The sequence below is a fragment of the Ursus maritimus genome, unplaced genomic scaffold (genome assembly GCF_017311325.1).
Source record: "Ursus maritimus isolate PB19 unplaced genomic scaffold, ASM1731132v1 scaffold_9, whole genome shotgun sequence".
Classification (NCBI taxonomy): Eukaryota; Metazoa; Chordata; class Mammalia; order Carnivora; family Ursidae; genus Ursus; species Ursus maritimus.
In genome coordinates, this window is record NW_024427107.1 from 73,744,286 (window position 1) to 73,762,899 (window position 18,614).

Sequence of the window (18,614 nt, forward strand, 5' to 3'; positions counted from 1 at the left end):
GAGTGAACTTTGTGTGAAGAGCTCTGTGCTGCTTGAGGAGGTCGAGGTGGATTCAGTGAAAGGTTCAGCAGGCAAGGTGAGTGAGGNNNGAGGTTGGTGGCCGGGGCTAGGAGCTCGTGGTGTGACTGCAGAAAACTAGAGTGTGTGAGAGAGACAAGGGGGTGAAATCAGTGAGATGTGAGTCCAGTGAGCGTTTATCAGATGCTCTCTCTGCACAGGTGTTGGGGCGGTGAGCCCAAAAGGCCCCGTCCCTGCCCTCATGGAGTGACTGCCAGGTTCCTGGCTCGAGTCCGGGCACCGCTGGCGGGGCCGCTCACTGGGCTGAGGAGCTCTGGAAGACAACATCTGACGCTACACGGGCACAAGTTACAAGTTCAGGGTTAGGGTTGAGTTGGAGGTCAATAAAGCATCCCTTTGTTGGACTAACCAACTTTTTGGTGAGCACTCAATTAAGGAGACCTTTTAATGGAGACAGTGACATGTTCTTGAGGCTTAGTTGTTTATGAAATGACAGCTTAAGTGTAATTGTTCCCTGAGGAACAGTGTCACGTCACAAATATAGTTTAAACCAATTAAAGCTAGTTCAGAACAGCATTTGGTCTTTACCAACGAAGAACATAATTATGGGATCTTGTACATTATGCAGTGAAGACTCCATGTTGGTTTACTATCTTTGAAAAGTTTCCTATTTACAATTGTAAGGCTTGTAATATGATAATATATTTGTATAATGTAATAATTGACATCTGGAAAAGTATCATGTGTCTTGGAAATAACACTTTCACCTTTTTTTTTTTTTTTAAAGATTTTATTTATTTATTTGACATAGAGACAGCCAGCGAGAGAGGGAACACAAGCAGGGTGAGTGGGAGAGGAAGAAGCAGGCTCCCAGCGGAGGAGCCTGATGTGGGGCTCGATCCCATAACGCCGGGATCACGCCCTGAGCCAAAGGCAGACGCTTAACGACTGTGCTACCCAGGCGCCCCAACACTTTCACCTTTTATTCAAATCTAGGCACAAGTGAAATTATTAATAAAAATGAAAGTTAAAATGTATTACATTCTCATTTTAGAATATAGTTATCAAAAACCAGATCCTGACTTTGGTTGAGGAACAGCTTTATTTGAATGTATTATTACAAGAGCAGGGAGGGGGCCTTGTAATAGGGAGAAGATCTGCACCTCATGAGATCAGTCAGACGGCAAAGGCTCTGCTTTTATGAGGAGAGGGCATGAGGCCAGCAAGGTGGGGGAAGTGGGAGGAGTGGTGGAGGCGGCCTGAAGGGACAGTAGATCAGATAAGGTTCACCCCGAGGCTGGCTCCTGAAGCGGAGGGGACTTTCGGGGTTGTATGCTGGCCCAGGTTGCTGGTGGGTCACATTCAGGGGTGTGAGGAAAGCGAGAACTTCCCTGAAGTTTGATCAGGTCAGGTTAGTGGACGTTTTCTGATTGATCAGTGGGGACAAATTGGTCAGCTAATCTTTTGTGGGGTAAAGAATGCATATCGAGAGGCTCTGCATCTGGCCTTGTTATAGGTGAACATCGGGTCATCCACAGGTCTTATATGAATCACTTGGGGAAGAGTAGTTCTTTGCAATGAGCCATTCCCAGGAATGGAAAAGGGCCTGAGCTTGTCCTCATCAGCACTGCTTTTCAGGAGCACAGGGTCACGTTAAATTCAGCATCCTGCCGGTGCTCAGCGCTTACCTGATGCGTCTTAATCTTCATCATAACCCTTCGGTGTGAGGACTCTCATAAGCCGTGACTTGGCTTCCTGAGGACCAGGAAGGCTAAGGAACTGCCAAGGTCACAGTGCCAGTAAGAGGGCGCCCCGCTGCTTCAGAAGGCTGTGGCCCGGGAGCACCAGTGGGACGGCCCTAGTACTCGGAGCAAACGAGACCTCCATCCGTGCTGCGTAACTTGTGTATGTATCGTTCATGTCTGAAGAATCCAAAACGTATATTCAGCCTTTGTCGCTCAGGCCTTTTCTTGTTGCAAGTATCAACCTGGGCCAGCTTAAGATTTGTTTTGTTTTGTTTTTTGAGGTACATAGGGTACCTTACAGAATCCATGGAGAAATTGAACTTGTAATCTGCAAGAACGACAGCAACAAGGACTGAAAGCCTAAGAAAGAGAGAGGAACCGAAGTCAGTGACTCCTCTCCCTGGCGGTGTTTCTCAGTAGGGACACAGCTGACATTGTACACAGGATACATCTTCGTTGTGAAGGGCAGTCCCGTCCATTTCCAATGTGTGATATTCTTGGCCTTTGCCCACTAAATGCCAGTAGTGACCTGCAGTCATTGTGACAACCAAATAAACATGCTAAGTATTTTAAATTCCCTGGAGAGGTGATGCAGTCAGGGGTTGAGAACCCAACCAAGCAGCTAAGCATATTGCCATTGTTTGTGACTCCGTGTTAAGGACACTGAGTGTCCACACTCTTAGTTCTAAACCTCAGACTCCCATGACTTCCAGTCAGAGGCCAACTCCATGACCCTTCGGGGTGGCCTGGGCACAGTCCTGCTGTTCAGGTGTGCTGACTCCCTTGGTAGCCCTGCGGATGGGGGGGAGTCCATTTTCAGTAATAGTGGGTCCTGTTCACATAAATTTCTGTATGTCCATAATAGTTGAATTCATCAATTTATTACTTACTAATTTGGCGTAGAGTATGCACCCTCTGTTGGTCGCTCTGTTAGATGATTTTTTATACCTTCCTATATTTAATTCATATTTACTGATTCATTAATCAGTAGATCGTGTGATCCCTGTGTTGTGGGTGAAGTCTGGGACTCATGCGGTGACTTGACGTGGGACGTGCGACTCCTGCAGAACACGTACGTGAGCAGAGAAGGGAGTGAAAGTGTTTCTGACGGTCAAAACACTCATTTATGACCGTTCTGTGAATGCAAGACTAGTAGAAGTTAAATGGAGAAAGAAAACTCCTAAAGGCATATAAAATCATAAAAATGTTTTTCCTTCTTCTATTGAGTTCTACAAGTGACCTTATTCAGATCATGTCATTCTGTGGACTTCAGTTTCCTCAGTATAAAATTAGATGTTTGGGCTGGATGATTTCTAAGGTGTCTTAGTTTTTTTGTTAATGAGGAAATATTTAGCTATTAAAGGTGTGAGGTAAATATGGCTGCTCGACCACAAATTTAGTCTCATGCCATCTTTGAAACCCGCCAAAATGAATATAAATGAAGGAAAAAGGCACACATCCTCAAAGATGAGAATGGAGGGGTGAGGCACTAGTAGGCCAACGATGGAGTGCAGTTTTGGTGGTTGCAAAATAAAGGGATACATGGTAATGACTTAGGTGACAAGAGAAGGCGGGATTCAGGCTTACAGGACAAGAGAAAGTGTCCCAGAAACGTGTCCCGTTAGTACAGAAATAGCTCGGCAAGGCTCAGGAGTCATGGACACCAGTTATTGAGAAGGTGGATTGATGGGCAGAACTGAAGAAGAGGAGACTTGGTTCAAAGTTTGTGCGAGAAGTGGTTAGACCACTGGATGCTCTTCCTGGCTGATAAAACCAGGCATCTGCCTTCTTAACCTACAGCAGGCTAGAGATTTCCTGAAGGGGTGGAATGAAGAAGGCCTGGGCTCTAAGACCCAGATAAATACAACCAAGGGTTAGAGACGCCACCCTGAAAATGAGGGTATTATTTCCCTTAAATAAAGGTGTGTATACCTACTGGTGGGAATCCCAGCATTCCAGCAGCCAAGCTGATTCCTCCTCCTGGGAGGTTGGGGAATTCTTAGTCAGGGTACCACTTACCTAGGCCAAGAGAAGAGAAACATTCTGATACTTGAGTAACTTCTGATGAAAAAACTGCCCTGCCATCTTAAAGTGAATCTTCAAGTTCAGTTGTCAAATCCTGTGGATGAAAGCAGGACTTCCAGGTAATGTTTTAGAGCTTCAGCCTTAAATTTTTAAGAACAGGCAGCAGAGGATTACTGGTAACTTGAGGAAAGCCCATAATGTAGAAGGAGACCAGTGCACAAAATGTGAATCTGTTGGAAGAAGCAGATACTGTAAGCTCCAAGTTGGGGTGGGGGTGAGGCACACTACCATTAATATCCTCAGAAATACACGAATTATATCACTTCCATAAAATATTTTTAAAATGCTGTAAAAAAAAGAACAAATACAAGAAAGTACTATTAGTAAACATTTGATAGCAAAAATGAAAAAATCAATAGATAGTAGGAAATGTACTTAAATCCCCCCAGAAAGTAAAACAGAGAGAGAAGGTGAAAGGGAAAGAGGAAAAACAAGAGGGAAATTTAGAGTTCCAACTCAGGAGATCCTAATAGCCAAATAATAGAATTTCCAGAAAGATAAAGCAGAGAAAATGGGTAACCAAGAATAAAGTAGAGATGAGTGGGTGGAGACACTGATTTTTTTTTTCCTATGTTGTATTATTTGATATTTTTAACTCTATATGTATCATTTCTATATTTTTAAAATGTAATTGACTTCAAATTAAATTTAAAAAACAGGGGCGCCTGGGTAGCGCAGTCGTTAAGCGTCTGCCTTCGGCTCAGGGCATGATCCCAGCGTTCCGGGATCGGGTCCCACATCGGGCTCCTCCGCTGGGAGTCTGTTTCTTCCTCTCCCACTCCCCTGCTGTGTTCCCTCTCTCGCTGGCTATCTCTCTGTCACATAAATAAATAAAATCTTTAAAATAAAAAATAAAAAATAAAAATAAAAAACAAAAAAATACATATGAAGATTAAAAATACTGTAGATATTTGAGTTTTCATTGAAGATCAATAAAATTAAAAGTAGGCAAGGAAAAAATACCGTTTTGATTTTTTAAAAGTACGTATTTTAAAAAAATTACTTCAATTACCATAGAGAAATTGAGGAACAATTTTCCTTTAAAAACAGCAACAGCACGGCAGTGGCATAGATCATGGAGGAGAGCTGATACCAAAAGCAGCAGCTGCATGAGTTTGTAATCAGGAATCTTGCCAATGAGAACAGTTTCCCTCCTGGTCAGTAGGGCTGACTTTCTTTCTGGGAACGAGAAGTATTCATGACTTACCTTAATTATGTTAAGACTTTTAAAAGTTGTATGAAATTCCTAGTAACAATCCTTTCATTCAAGGTGTATTTATAGTCTATTCTGTGCTAAGCATTGTTCTGATTCATTCATGTGGACCCATTTAGTCTTCCTAACAGCCTTTTGAGGGCAGGTTCTGTTGTCTTTCACTGTTCTCATCTTACAGACGAGGAACCCAAGGTACAGAGAGGTCAGGTAACCCGGTTAACTAGCTGGGTTGCTCAACTGGTAAATGGAAAAGCCAGGTTTTTAAACCAAGGCAATGTAGCCTCAGGGTCCATACCCTTAATGAATTCACTTCTGCTCTGCTTGTTAAATAAAGAGCCCTAAGAATCAAGACTAAATAATTTGTCAACATTTTCCTAGCTAGTTATTTTAGGAGAGATAGATGGATTTTGGCGTAAAGCTTTGTGAGTCAACGAATCCTTGAGAACTCATCCAGGCCAACGCATTCCCTGGTTGACTAATCAAGGCTCAAGTGGTGACTAGGCAGAAGGTACCCAGACACTCTGTAGTGACCAGCCTAGAGCCCCTTGCATCCTCCCCACCTACATCCTCGTCATAGCACTGTTCATGGTGGAAGTCAAATGTGTGTTAAAATTGTCAGGAGCAACCTAGGATTTCTGGGAATTAGCTTAGTTTATAATGTGTGAAATCTAGCCATCGTTGACATGATTGGTTTTTACTTTACATCTTTTAGCCCTGTTATATGTGGTTTCTGGAAAACTGTACAGTGTGAGGCATACAGCAGGGACTTAAATATTTGGCATTATTAGCGATGTGCCATGTATTGTAGTGTTTACTGACATTCATGATTAATAAATTACTTTCAGATATGAATGTTACAAATTTGGTTTGTTTGTTTTTTCCCTAGTTCAACTTTGTGGGGAAACTTTTGGGTCCCCGTGGCAATTCTCTGAAGCGTTTACAAGAAGAAACCTTGACAAAAATGTCCATCCTTGGGAAAGGTTCCATGCGAGACAAGGCAAAGGTAACATTCATCATAGACAATGGCTACTTTGGAGACAAGTTACATAATGTACTTTTAGATTATGCATTGTGTTAATACAAACTATATTAGAGCTAGCTAGGGTCACGAATGAAATTATGTGAAAGTGTTGTATAAGGGGATGAGTTTGTGGTGCTGTGTAGAAATGAGTCACCCGGACCGGTTTCAGAATATACGGTGTCCTACGTGCACGTCTGTAACTGTTACTTCATTTAGTATCGCGATACTGAAATTATCACGAAGAGAAGTAAGAGTTACCTGCGCTCTCAGCACCTCTGTTTGCATCTCCGATGCGTTCTTGGGGGCCCTTTTTCTATGCCCGTATTTCAGATAGTTGTAAAGTATACACTCGGATTTGCTCTTTTTGCCCTTCGTTTGATACCCTATACATTTTATCAAGTTAAAATTGATTTTAAATGTTTTAATAGTGGTTTTGTATCCTCACACACAGTAGCTCTACTTGGCTCTATTCCTGCCAACTGCCTTTTTTTTTTTTCCTGTAATAAGCTAAAATTACTGAGTTATTTTTATTGATCACATTCTTCAATGTCCTGCTTCTGAAAGAAGTTTTCACGTTTCCTAATGTGCTATCCCATTGCTCTCCATTGTCCTCTTGTTGCTCTGTCACTGCGGAAAAGATTGATGCGACTGGAAACCAGAACCGCATTCGGTGGTCACTTTCCATGAAATGTTGAGCAATGATTGTGTCACACAAGAACGCTATTTAGACAAAATCCAGCCTCCTCACACACACACAAAAGTCCATCTAAACAAAGGCTTTTATAATAAAAAATGGCTGCCATTTCTTTGTCGAACAGCTACTGCGAGTGCGTTACTCCGTGTTATCCCTAGAAAAATGATGGAAGATACATAACATTTTCCTTATTTTACATGTAAAGAAACTGAGATTTAGAGAATCTGAGTATATTATCTGGGTTAATCAGGGAAATTAAATTATTTGATTAAAACAGGTATATGTATCATACACACATGGAATGCTGCTTAAAAATATAGATTCCCATACAACCTTTTGAGGGTAGAACCTCAAAATGAATTTTCAGTGGGTGTTTGAAATAATTCTGCTGCGTGACCAGGTTAGGTTAACTATTCCTTAAGCCTTGCTGACTCAGATGATGTTACTTTGATTCCCTGACTCATCTGTTCTGGCAGTTCGTGGAAATGGTCAGTTGGTCAGAAATTTTATATAACTTGTAGGAAACTAGCCCATCCTTGCTGATATTTTTTTTATTATGCTATGTTAGTCACCATACAGAACGTTATTGGTTTTGGTGTGGTGCTGATATCTTAGGTCTTCAGTAAGGGCCATCGGGTCATGAGGTACATGATAGGACCAGTGGAATTCATCAACATACTGCTTATTTTGTTTGTTGTGAAGGGAGATATTTTCGTCAGAAGCAGCGTCCTGTGGCATCTGGTGGCAGGGATGACGGTGCCACAGATAGTTTTACAGGTACAAAGGAAGCAAGGAAGGCAAGTCTTTAGCTAGATTATATGTCCAAGTAATGGCAAGTGCCTGGCTACCCAGTTACTGAAAAGGATTCTAAATATTATCACCTTGCTATCAGGGCTTGGTGGTTTTTCCAGATTATGTTGTCATTTTAAGGGCTGCCTCTGCTGTTGGCATATTGGGCATTCAGCAGTGCAGTGGCTAAGAATCCTTTTAGAGGGGAGTCTGTTGTGAAGTAATATTTAACCTCTCTCTCTGTCACCACAGACACTGTTCAAGTCCCTTGAGTAGCACCGAGGTGGCTGGGGAATGAGGTGCTTTGACACCTACTGAAATGAGTCCCTTTGTCTCCCTGGTCACTGAGTGCCTGCTGTGCATTGCATGGAGTACCCCGTTCTCTTAGACACTCAGTCGGTCTCGGCTGCTTTCCTAGACCACTTACCAACCCTTCACTAATCCTCTCATTTCTGTGTCCTTGACCACATTGGTCTGAGAATCATTATTGAGATTCTGTAAGTGGCTGATCATTTCATTTCATCAAGACACCCAGGAACTGGGGAAGTAGCCTACATTCGGGGTTTACAGTCCACTGAGCTGCTGTCAAGGGATAGGATCAGAAGTCCTTTATCTGTTGACCCTGTAGACCCCCCTGTCATCAGTGGCCCTCAGCGGAGCAGCATCTGCTCAGTCAGGTTTGTTAATCCTCAGGCTTTCTGGGTATTTCTTCTTTTCAGTGCATGGTCGCTCTAGTAAAAGGCCCCAGATGCTTGCTGGGAAGACAAGGAAGTGTCACATGTACACAAGGAGGTGTTCACAGCTATTATTAGCTTTCTTATTCTCTGCATCCCTGCGGCAAGCAAGGATCTGAGCCTAGGCCAGGAGGTCATGCCAAGAAACAGTAATAAAGTGTGACACCTGGGTGGCTCAGTCAGTTAAGTGTCCACTTTTGACTCAAGTCATAGTCCCAGGGTCCTGGACCCAAGCCCAGTGTTGGACCCCTTGCTCCATGGGGAGACAGCTTCTCTCTGTCCCTCTGCCCCTCCCCCCGACTTGTGTTCTTTCTCTCCTCTCGCTACCTCTTTCAAATAAATAAATAAAATCTTAAAAAAAAAAAAAAGCCTGAGAATTGTCCTCTCCTTTCAAGGAACTACCTCGGCTATTTAAACAAGGTAAGAGAAGTCTCACCAATAGGCTTCTGCCAGTGTGGAAGGCTCAGTGGGGCCTTCACATTTGAATACTAGGGTCTTTTGAATCCTCCCATATGTTGCCAGTCCAGTTCTCAGATCTTCACTATTCTCCAGACATTTTCCTAAACCCCACAGGAGAGGTGGCTGGGCAGTCGGCCATCCTTCGGGAGCACACAGGCTTCAACTCTGCTTCTCCCAGTCGGCTCCATAAGTAGTGAACCTTCTAGGCTACTTCTGGCTCTTTGAGACTTGAACTCATAATGTCAAGTCTTGAGTCTGTCATTTTCTTTTTGGAACTCCAGTAGAGTAAGCAGCAGCCCGTTTCACCCCACTCCCCCACCTTGTTTTCCTCTCGCGCATCATGCTGTGGCCGTCCTCTGCCACACGTGGCCATTGGTCACATCTTCAAGAGCATTTCACTGACGTCACCACAGGTGATAATCCAAGTACCAGGTTTGCTACGAAAGTGGGTACACTGGTATCCCATGTCCTGTGCTGCAGTCGGGTCCTCACTGCCTGTGCTCTGGAATGCTGATTTCTGTTGATCCTTTTAGTCTGCAGAAATTCTCAGTTAATAATGTTTATTTTTAAAGAGATTTCCATTACTTTGTATTAAAATCTCATCTTTTAGCTTTTCAAAGTGTTCACTATCTAAATTCTAATGAGACCATAATTCATTTTATTCTTGTATTTTCTACATTGATGAAATTATGGGAGTCATTACTGACTTGCGTCAGTTGGTTACATAGCATAGTAATCACTGTAATGCTGTGGTCTGTCGAGCCTTCAGTTCGTGCCAGCGTGCTAGCTGCTCTGCCCTTGTCATCTATATTATAGAATAATAGAATAATTAATGCTGTAGTCATCATTTATTGTTTATTATGTACTAAGCATAGTTCTAAAGACTTTTTGTGTCCATAAACGTGAAACTCTTTTTTTACTACAATTTCTTTATATTACTAATAACTCCTCATTACTATGCTGACGATTCCTTTATTGCTCCAACAACCCTGTGAGCAGTAGTTCCTATACTGTTGCTCTGCACTTAAAATCCCCTCTTCAAGATGAAAAGGTAACCCGGCCAAAGTTACACAGTAAATGTGGAATTCGGGATTTGAAAGCAGAACTCCAAACGAAGTCTGTGTTCTTGCCCAAACACCATGTCGCCTGTCCCTGCTAACCCAGGAAAGAACCTGGTAAAGCTCCTCGCTGTGTGGAGATGAGTGACAGCAGGCTGGGCTAAGAAAGCCTTGCTTCCCACCTCCATCTGGGGTAGCAGTGGCGGGGCCGCGCTGTGAATCAGTTACAGACGCTCATTAATGTCCTTAGCGTGATGCTGTGTTTGAGAAGTAAGCAGTGTTTATGTCAGTAGTTTATACTTTCAGAAGTGAACTGTTGAACATAAAATTCGATTTTATGAAGTTTAAAACTTCAGCTCTGAAAGGCAGAGTCCCAGATCAAGTGATGGAAAGTGTTCCGATTAGAACAAGTAGTCTACCGTTGGCCTGAAAGAATTGTGCTTTTTATACGTGACCAACTTCGAAGGAAATGCAGAGGATATTACGGTAGCTTGTATTTGCTCTCCTTGCTTCAAATATTTTTCCTTCTTTTCCTTCCATTTCTGACCTACTTTCCATAAATGCGAAGGAAAGTGACATTTATTGAGTCCTAGCCTGTGTAAAGCAGTGTGTACCTGCTCTCGTTTGCCAGGCATTTACAGAAAGTTGGTCCTTTTCACTCTTCTCAACGGTCCTGCATTAATATACTTACGTTAACACCAATTTGATTTTGCAAATTAAGGGTTGGATTACATTTAATCTGTCTAAACACACCTGGTGTCTGGCATGGCTGCGATTTGGGTATTTCTGACTCAAAACCCCATTTCCTTGTCATGCTCTAGATCTCTCTTTTCTTTAGAAGGAATCATATTCGTGAAGTAGTACAAGCCGGAGTCTTACACAGTGGAGTCGAGGGTGCTTGTGCGTCTTTGACCTCCTGGCCCGCGGTGCAATTAGACGGTGCTGTTGCCAGGAGTTCTGGGGTTCTCCTTCTCGTGGGTTTGGTACTTTACAGAGGCTAGAAAGGTTCCCCCATTTTGGAAATCACTCTAGGTGTAGGTACTTACTCATCTTAATCTGTCTGATTTGAATGTTGGAAACAAAGACTTTTAAAAGACCCAGATTCTGTCATTTGCCACTATAATGAATGCTGGTTAGGAGAAGATAATGGACCAAAATCATTTGTTTCTTGCTGACTGATCTAGGGTTTTTTCCTCCTCTTTTTTCCCCTGAGTTTCATTATGTAAACAAAAAAAATACCTTTTTTTAAATGTGTATCATAATTATGTAAAATCATGTAATAAAGTCTTCCATTTATTTTATTCACTGTTTTATCCTCAGATACAGTGCCTGGCATGTAGAAATGTTTTTTGAATGACTATACGAATGAGCAAATGAATATAGAAATGAGTAAAAACTGTTTATCTATCATTCAGAAGTATTTGTTGAGTGTTAGCTGTATACCAGACACTTTTCTAGACAAGTTTGAAAGTGAGCACCAAAGAAGACAGTCATGGTTTTTGTTCTGTTGTGATCACCTCCAGTGAGGAAAATTAGATAATAGTCAAGAAACAATAGGTATTTTAGGTAATTTGACGGTGGAAGTGGTTTGTGGCAGCATCACAGATGCTCGGCGTTAGCAGCGCAGAAGGAGTTTAGGAGATCAGCCAGTTGACCAGGGGTCTGAGCAGCGTCTGGAGAGGGGTCGGGCTGGGGGGACGGGAGGAGACAAAGCCCGGGCACACAGCAGAGGGTCTCCCTTGAGGCCAGTAGCAGGAGTTGAGACTTATTCCAATAGCAGCAGGAAGCCTTCAGTGTTTTCGTAGAAGGTGCGATTTGTGTTTTAATCCTCATCCTTAGGGTGCTGCTTGCCGTTGAGGGAACCTTCTGTGACAGCTGCATGCCAGAGGAGCTCTGTGTAGCCTTCCTGTTTCTTTTCTTATAAAGACACCCTTTCAAGCATGGTTTTTCTTTCTTCAGGAAGAAGAGTTGAGGAAAAGTGGAGAAGCAAAGTACTTCCACCTCAATGATGACCTCCATGTTCTCATTGAAGTCTTTGCTCCACCAGCAGAAGCATATGCCCGGATGGGACACGCGCTGGAAGAAATCAAAAAGTTCCTCATTCCTGTTAGTACAATTTTCCTTGATAGTTCATTTGTACTTCAAAGTCCGTCCTTTATTTTAATCCTTGGTAATTCTTATCAGTAAGTATTATTTGCACAATACTTTATTTGTTAAAAGTATCCCTGTGAATTGGCATTTTTCTTTCTTCATAAACAAGGCAAGGGTTTTTTAGAAGAGATTAGATAGTACTGGTAAGGCTACCCGGCCAAGAAAGTTGAAGAACATAATCACTAGTTGAGGTTTTGGGACTCACACGTCCTCAGCCTTTTTGTGACACTGAAGTCACCTACAAAGCCATTGTGCTCCAATATAAATGCATCAGAGCCTTCCGTGCAGCAAGCACTGTGTGGTGTTGGACCAGCAGCCATGAATAGAAGCAGCCCCCACCCTCGAGGACTCTGTAGTGTAGGGGAGGAGAGAAGCGTAAGCCAATGATGTCAGTAGAGCGTGGTAAACTTGATGACAGACGTAAGCATGAGGAGCTCAGAGAAGAAGGGCACTGTGCTGATAGTTAGCTGGCTTCTGTCAGGTGTTTTATGCTTTGTTTTTTTGTTTATTTGTTTTTGTTTTTGTTTTTTTTTTTTAAGATTTTTATTTATTTGAGAGAGAGATCATGGTGGGAAAGGGAGAAGCAGGCTCCCTGCTGGGCAGAGAGCTGATGAAGCCTCAATCCCAGGACCCTGAGATCATGACCTGAGTTGAAGGCAGATGCTTAACTGACTGAGCCCCCCAGGGACCCCTTATGTTTTGTTAATGTAACAATTGCTATTCTGTTTTAACCCTTCTGCGACACTCTGACATTGCTAAGAATGTGATAATTTGAAGAGAATACATCCCTACCTCCATTATGAAAGTTAATTTAGGTTTTTTATATTATTTGCGTGTACTAGATTTAAAAAAGCTAAACCATTGAACACTGTGACTCTTCAGACATTTTATTTAGAGAAGCTGTCACACCTGCCCAACAGCTGCCTGAGGTAAGACTGTCTTCGGCAACCCCAGGTTGGTCTAGGAGATGGACTTACATACCACAGCACATGTATCACGACTATGTTGTCTGTGGGGAAAATTGTTGAATTTATAGGGAAAGGATATTTTAAATCATGATTTCCCTGGAAAACCGAGTCATGGGATTGTATTAAGTCATTTTACTTGGGAGCTGAAAATGATTCAATTTCCTTAATTCCCTCAAGCCAACATGATGATCCATTTATGCATTTAGCTTTTTGTTTTGTTTTGTTTTTGTAGGGAGGAGAGAGAGGGAGGTGGGGGCGGGGTCAGAGGGAGAGGGAGAGAGAGAATCTTAAATGGGCTCCACACCCAGTGCAGAGCCTGATGTGGGGCTTGATCTCACAACCCAGAGATCGTGACCTGAGCTGAAATCAAGAGTCAGACGTTTAACCGACTATGCCACCCAGGTGCCCCTATTCATGTAGCTTAGAAACAAAGTTTTTTAGTACTTTCTATGTGATAGATACATGGGAACTAATAAAAGACGTTATTTTTTCTGCCCCTGTGGTGTCCATATAATGGGAGAGACAGATAAGAATCAGATATTCACATAAGCAGTTATAAAATTGCTACTCTGACAAGACTGAGGAGAGGTTTACTGTCTTAGTGGTCATTCGGTGTGGACTAGGGAGTGCTGACCTAGCCACGTAGGCTGCCACAGGACCTCCCACTCCACCCCTTTATGCTTCTCCACCAAGACATCGATCTGACTTCTCTCCCTTTGAATCTGGGCTGACCAGGAGAACTCTTTGCTTAACCCAGGGTCACAAAGATTTTCTGCTGTGTTTTCTTAATATTTTATTAGATATAAGCTCTGTCACTTAAGTCTATGATCAGTTTTAGGTTAATTTTTGGATATGGTGTGAAGTTAGGATCTAGGTTTGTCTATCCAGCACCATATTGTCCCAGCACCATACGTTGAAAAGACAATCCTTTTCTTATTGAACTGCGATACCGTTGTTGAAAATCCACTGAACATAAATGTATGGATTTGTTTCTCATTCTCGGGTCTGTTCCATTGATTTATATGCCTGTCCGTATGCCAGTGTCATGCTCTTAATTACTTTAGCCTTCTAGCAATTTGGTTTGAAATCCAGGTTGTTGATTCTTTTTTAAAGAAAAAGTTCTGTTCCAAAGTTGTTTCGGCTATTCTGGTTCCTATGCATTTCTACATATATTTCAGATCAGCTTGTCAATTTCTACAAAAAACCCTCCAAGGGTTTTGACAGAGGATTGAATCTATAGCTCGATTTGGGGATAATTTCCATCTTAACAATATTTAGTTTTCCTGTCCACGACTATGAAGAGTCTCTACTTAACAGATATTTTTTTGTTTCTTTCAGCAGTGTTTTATAGTCTTCAGGGTGCCAGTCGTAGATTTCTTTGTTAAATTTATTTCTAAGTATTGTGTACTTTTTGATGCTATTGTGAATGGAACTTTTAAAATTCATTTTCAGGGGTGCCTGGGTAGTGCAGTGGTTGAGCATATGACTCCTGGTTTCGGCTCAGGTCATGATATCAGGGTCCTGGGATAAAGCCCCACATTGGGCTCCACGCTCATTGGGGAGTCTGCTTGAGATTCTCTCTCCCTGTCCCTCTGCCCTTCCTGCTCATGCTCTCTTTATCTCTTTCTCTCTCTCAGATAAATAAATAAACCTTTTAAAAAAAATTCATTTTCAGATGGTTACCAGGATATTGAAATGCAGTTGATTTTTATACACTGATCTTGTATCTTACGGCTGTGTTGTTCCATTAGTTCTAGTGTGTTGTTTTGGTTTTTATGGAATCATTAGGATTTTCTACATACGGAATCATGTTATCTGTGAAGAAAGTAAGTTTTACTTCTTCCTTTCAAATTTTAATGTCTTTTATTTTTTATATTATTTTTCCCTTACCACACTGACCGGAACTTTGAATGCATTGTTGAGCAGGAGTGGTGAAGATGGAACATCTTTGCTTGTAGATTTTAGTCTTTCACCATTAAGTATGATGTCAGCTGTAAGGGTTTCCTTGCTGCCCTTTACCTTGTGGAAGAAGTTCTCTTCTGTTCGTGGATGTTGAGAGTTTTATCATAAATGACTATTGGATTTTGTCTTTTTTTTTTTTCAGCCCATTGAAAAGATCATGTGATTTATCTCCTCCTTTGTGTGTGTGTGTGTGTGTGTGTGTGTGTGTGAATAATAGTATATTGCATTATTTGATTTTCAGATGTTAAACCAACCTTGCATTCCTAGGTAAAATCCTGCTTGGTCATATTACATGTTGCTAGATTTGATTTACTAGTAGTTTGTTGAGGATCTTTATGTCTATAATCATGAGGGATACTGGCTTGTGGTAAAATATTTTTATAATCTTTGTATTATTAACCCTCACATTTACCATTTCTGGTGCCCTTTGTTTCTTTCTGTGGATAGAGTTGCCATATGGTGATACATCTTTGCAGCCCAAAGAACTTCCTTTAGTCTTTCTTGTAATCTAGGTCTGCTACCCCTCAAGAAAATTGTTTTTTCCCAGAATGTCTTTATTTCACCTATATTCTAAAAGATAGTTTATGTAATTCCTGGCTGACAGATTTTACTTTCAGGTGGTAGGAGGCCAGTCTGCTGCTTTCTGGTCTTCACTATTTTTGATGAGAAGAATCCTTAACGATTTTGTTGTTCTGTACGGGATCTGTTGCTTTTCTTTTGCTGCTACCAAGATTCTGTCTTTCATTTTTGTTAATTTGACTGTGATTGTGTATGCTTATTCTCCATACTCATTAAGCTTTGTGGATCCATAGGTATACATTTTTCTCCAAATGTGGCGTGTTTTCAGCCTTTGTTTCTTTAAAATTTTTTGCCTTTGTCTTTCTCCTGTGCTCCTGGATTCCCTGTGCAGTCCTGGATTCCCGTGATTTTTATGTCAGTACACATCTCTGAGGCTTTCTCTTCATCCTTTCTTCTGTGTGTTGCTGACTGGCTAATTTTAATTAGCTTATCTTCAAGTTTGCAGGCTCATTCTTTTGCCATCTTAAATCTGTTGTCGAACTCCTTTGGTTAAATTTCATTGTAAATTGCTATACTTTCTCTTCTTTCTTTTTATTCTTATTTTTCTTTTTTCCTGAAAATCTCTCTCTCTTTTTTTTGTCCAACATCTGGGCCCTCTCCGAGACAGTTTCTTCCTGCTTGCTTGCTTTCCTTCTTTCTTTTTCTGTGTATGGGTCCCATTTTCTTGTTTCTTTGCATGTCTCTTAGCTTTTTTTTTTTTTTTTTTGAAAACTCCACACTTCAGATAACATACAGTACATTTGTAATGTGATTCATTTTAGTCTCCAAGGGTTGTTGTCGCGGGTTTTTGTTTTTTTTTTTCCTTCGTTTCTTTAGTAATTTAGTTGGACTAAATCTAACTGGACTTGGACTAAAGTAGCAGAGTCTGTCTACTTCATGGTTTACGGCTTTGTTCTTTTTTTTTTCCTTCTCACTTTTATTTTAAGCCTGGCCTGCTGGGCGCATCCCCGTGTCAGCATTGTTCAGACATCACCAGCATTAGTCAGAGGCTGTGCTCAACACACCTGGGTTAATAAGACTTCCGCCCTCTACTGATGGAATTGTGGGGGAGCACCCATAGGCTAGTCAGTTGTCACATTTGCCCTGGCCTTTACTTTGCCTGTGACCAAGGTCTTAATCCCTGCATCTCCTTTGCACATGCCCAGAGTCACTGTCAGGGAAGGATGTGTGGGGAGCTTTAAGCTCTCTCCAGTCTTTGCTGTACGTGTGCATAGCCTTCCATTCAGCAGAGATGTGCAGAGAACACATCAAGGCTCTGCATGGCTGTTAAGCTTCTGGCTAGTCTGCCAGTCTCTTGCTTGCCCCACCCCAAACCTGAATATTAGGCTTGCTGATTCACTGGACTTCTATGTATTTGCTACCAAGTTGTTACTGATATTGACCATGCATAGGGCTTTTTTTCCCACGCTTTCTTCCAAATTAAGTGAATCCCCCCTGCAGCAAATTATTGGTTTCCATGTCTTTCCCCCATGGTGGAACTGGCACATCATCTGGGTTGGAGAGGGGGGATGGCAGCATCCCCAGACAAAATGCTACAGATTCCCACTTTTCATACCTGACACGAATAAGTTTACTGTGTTTTCAGTTTATTACGTAACTTCGGTCAGTTCCCAGAGTTCTGGAATGATTGTTTTTAACTTTTATTGTTGTTTAGCTTTTATTGTTGCTTTTTATGGAAAGGCTTTACTAGGCTCCGTGTTTAGCTTAACTACAAGTCCTATATTCTCTCATTACATTTATTTTTTTTAAATCTTAGATTATTTTGGACCTCTGGCCATATGAGGATGTGTAAAATTTCTCTTCATTCTTTTTAGTGTCTGTATAATATTTCATCGTATGCATATTCTAGAATTTATGTAATCAGTCTTCAAATAATGAACATTTATGTTCTTTATTATAGATTATAACACAGGCATTGATCCCAGGATTAATCTTTGACATAATCATTGGCATGTTTGGGCAAATACATCTGAAGAGAACATTCTTGGCAGAGAATCCACTAAATTTCAATGAATTTTTTGATGATTTCATTTAAAAACTTTCTTCCCATTCTCTAGGCTAACATATTTAAATATGTTCTAAATTTACTGGACAGTAAAATCCTATGTATACCTGTGTAATTAGAATTCTGATCACTTTTCTCCTCTTCACAATCGACATGTTAGAATTAGCATGATAATAGTTTCACTTTTCTGATAGGGAGTTAAAATGATAATTTACCAATGAATAGCTTAAAATGTAGAATTATCGTTTAGTCTGTATGCTAGCATATGTCACTTGGTTACCCTCCTGATTTGAAATCATCGTTAAAGACCAAGAAAATTGTAACTACAATGATTTTATCAATAGTTCTATCAGACAGAAACAGTCACCTAAAGTTTTAAAAAGTTGTCTAACATCACGAAGCTGGTGAGTCCAACTGGTTAAATTCAGGCTTAACCCAGATGTGTTGAGTCAGATTCCATAATTTGTTTCTAACTGCACAGTTTGTCTTCTTGAAAATGTAGTTTTGCAAAGATTATGTTTAAAATGGGCTTTCATTCTAATTTTTGTGACACCATTGTAATCACTTTACTTAGAGCAATTTTTTTTCCTTTTTAAATTTTTAATGGTATTTTTGGATGCTGTGTTCTTTTCCCCATGAATCTATTTTTTTTTTTAAGATTTTATTTATTTATTTGACAGAGATAGAGACAGCCAGCGAGAGAGGGAACACAAGCAGGGGGAGTGGGAGAGGAAGAAGCAGGCTCATAGAGGAGGAGCCTGATGTGGGGCTCCATCCCGTAACGCCGGGATCACGCCCTGAGCCGAAGGCAGATGCTTAACCGCTGTGCCACCCAGGCGCCCCCCCCCCCATGAATCTATTTTTGAACCACATACAATTTTGTGTCACACCTCCTAGCGCTTTTCAACAGGACAAATATTTAGCATTTATGTAGCACATTTTTTTTTAGCATGTGCTTTACAAATAATTTATTAATCTTCACACATTTTTAGTAAAATGGTAAGGAACATATTAATAGGCTTGTTTTAGAGAGGTTGAAATAATGATAGATTCAGATGACTCTTTTGAGATCATAATGCCCTAAATAAGTGAGAGAAAGAACCTCTATCTGCAGGAAGACCCAGACTCCTGGT

The 18,614-nt window shown here is 41.2% G+C and overlaps 1 protein-coding gene across 1 annotated transcript in view; it reads left to right on the forward strand.

The window, feature by feature from the left end:
- The window catches only part of KHDRBS3 (KH RNA binding domain containing, signal transduction associated 3), a 177,785-nt gene that overhangs the window by 77,261 nt on the left and 81,910 nt on the right, over window positions 1-18,614 (forward strand). The window contains exons 3-4 of the mRNA XM_040626044.1: window positions 5,948-6,064; window positions 11,776-11,922. Of these exons, the coding sequence (XP_040481978.1) occupies window positions 5,948-6,064; window positions 11,776-11,922 (264 nt within the window). The remainder of the gene's footprint in view (window positions 1-5,947; window positions 6,065-11,775; window positions 11,923-18,614) is intronic.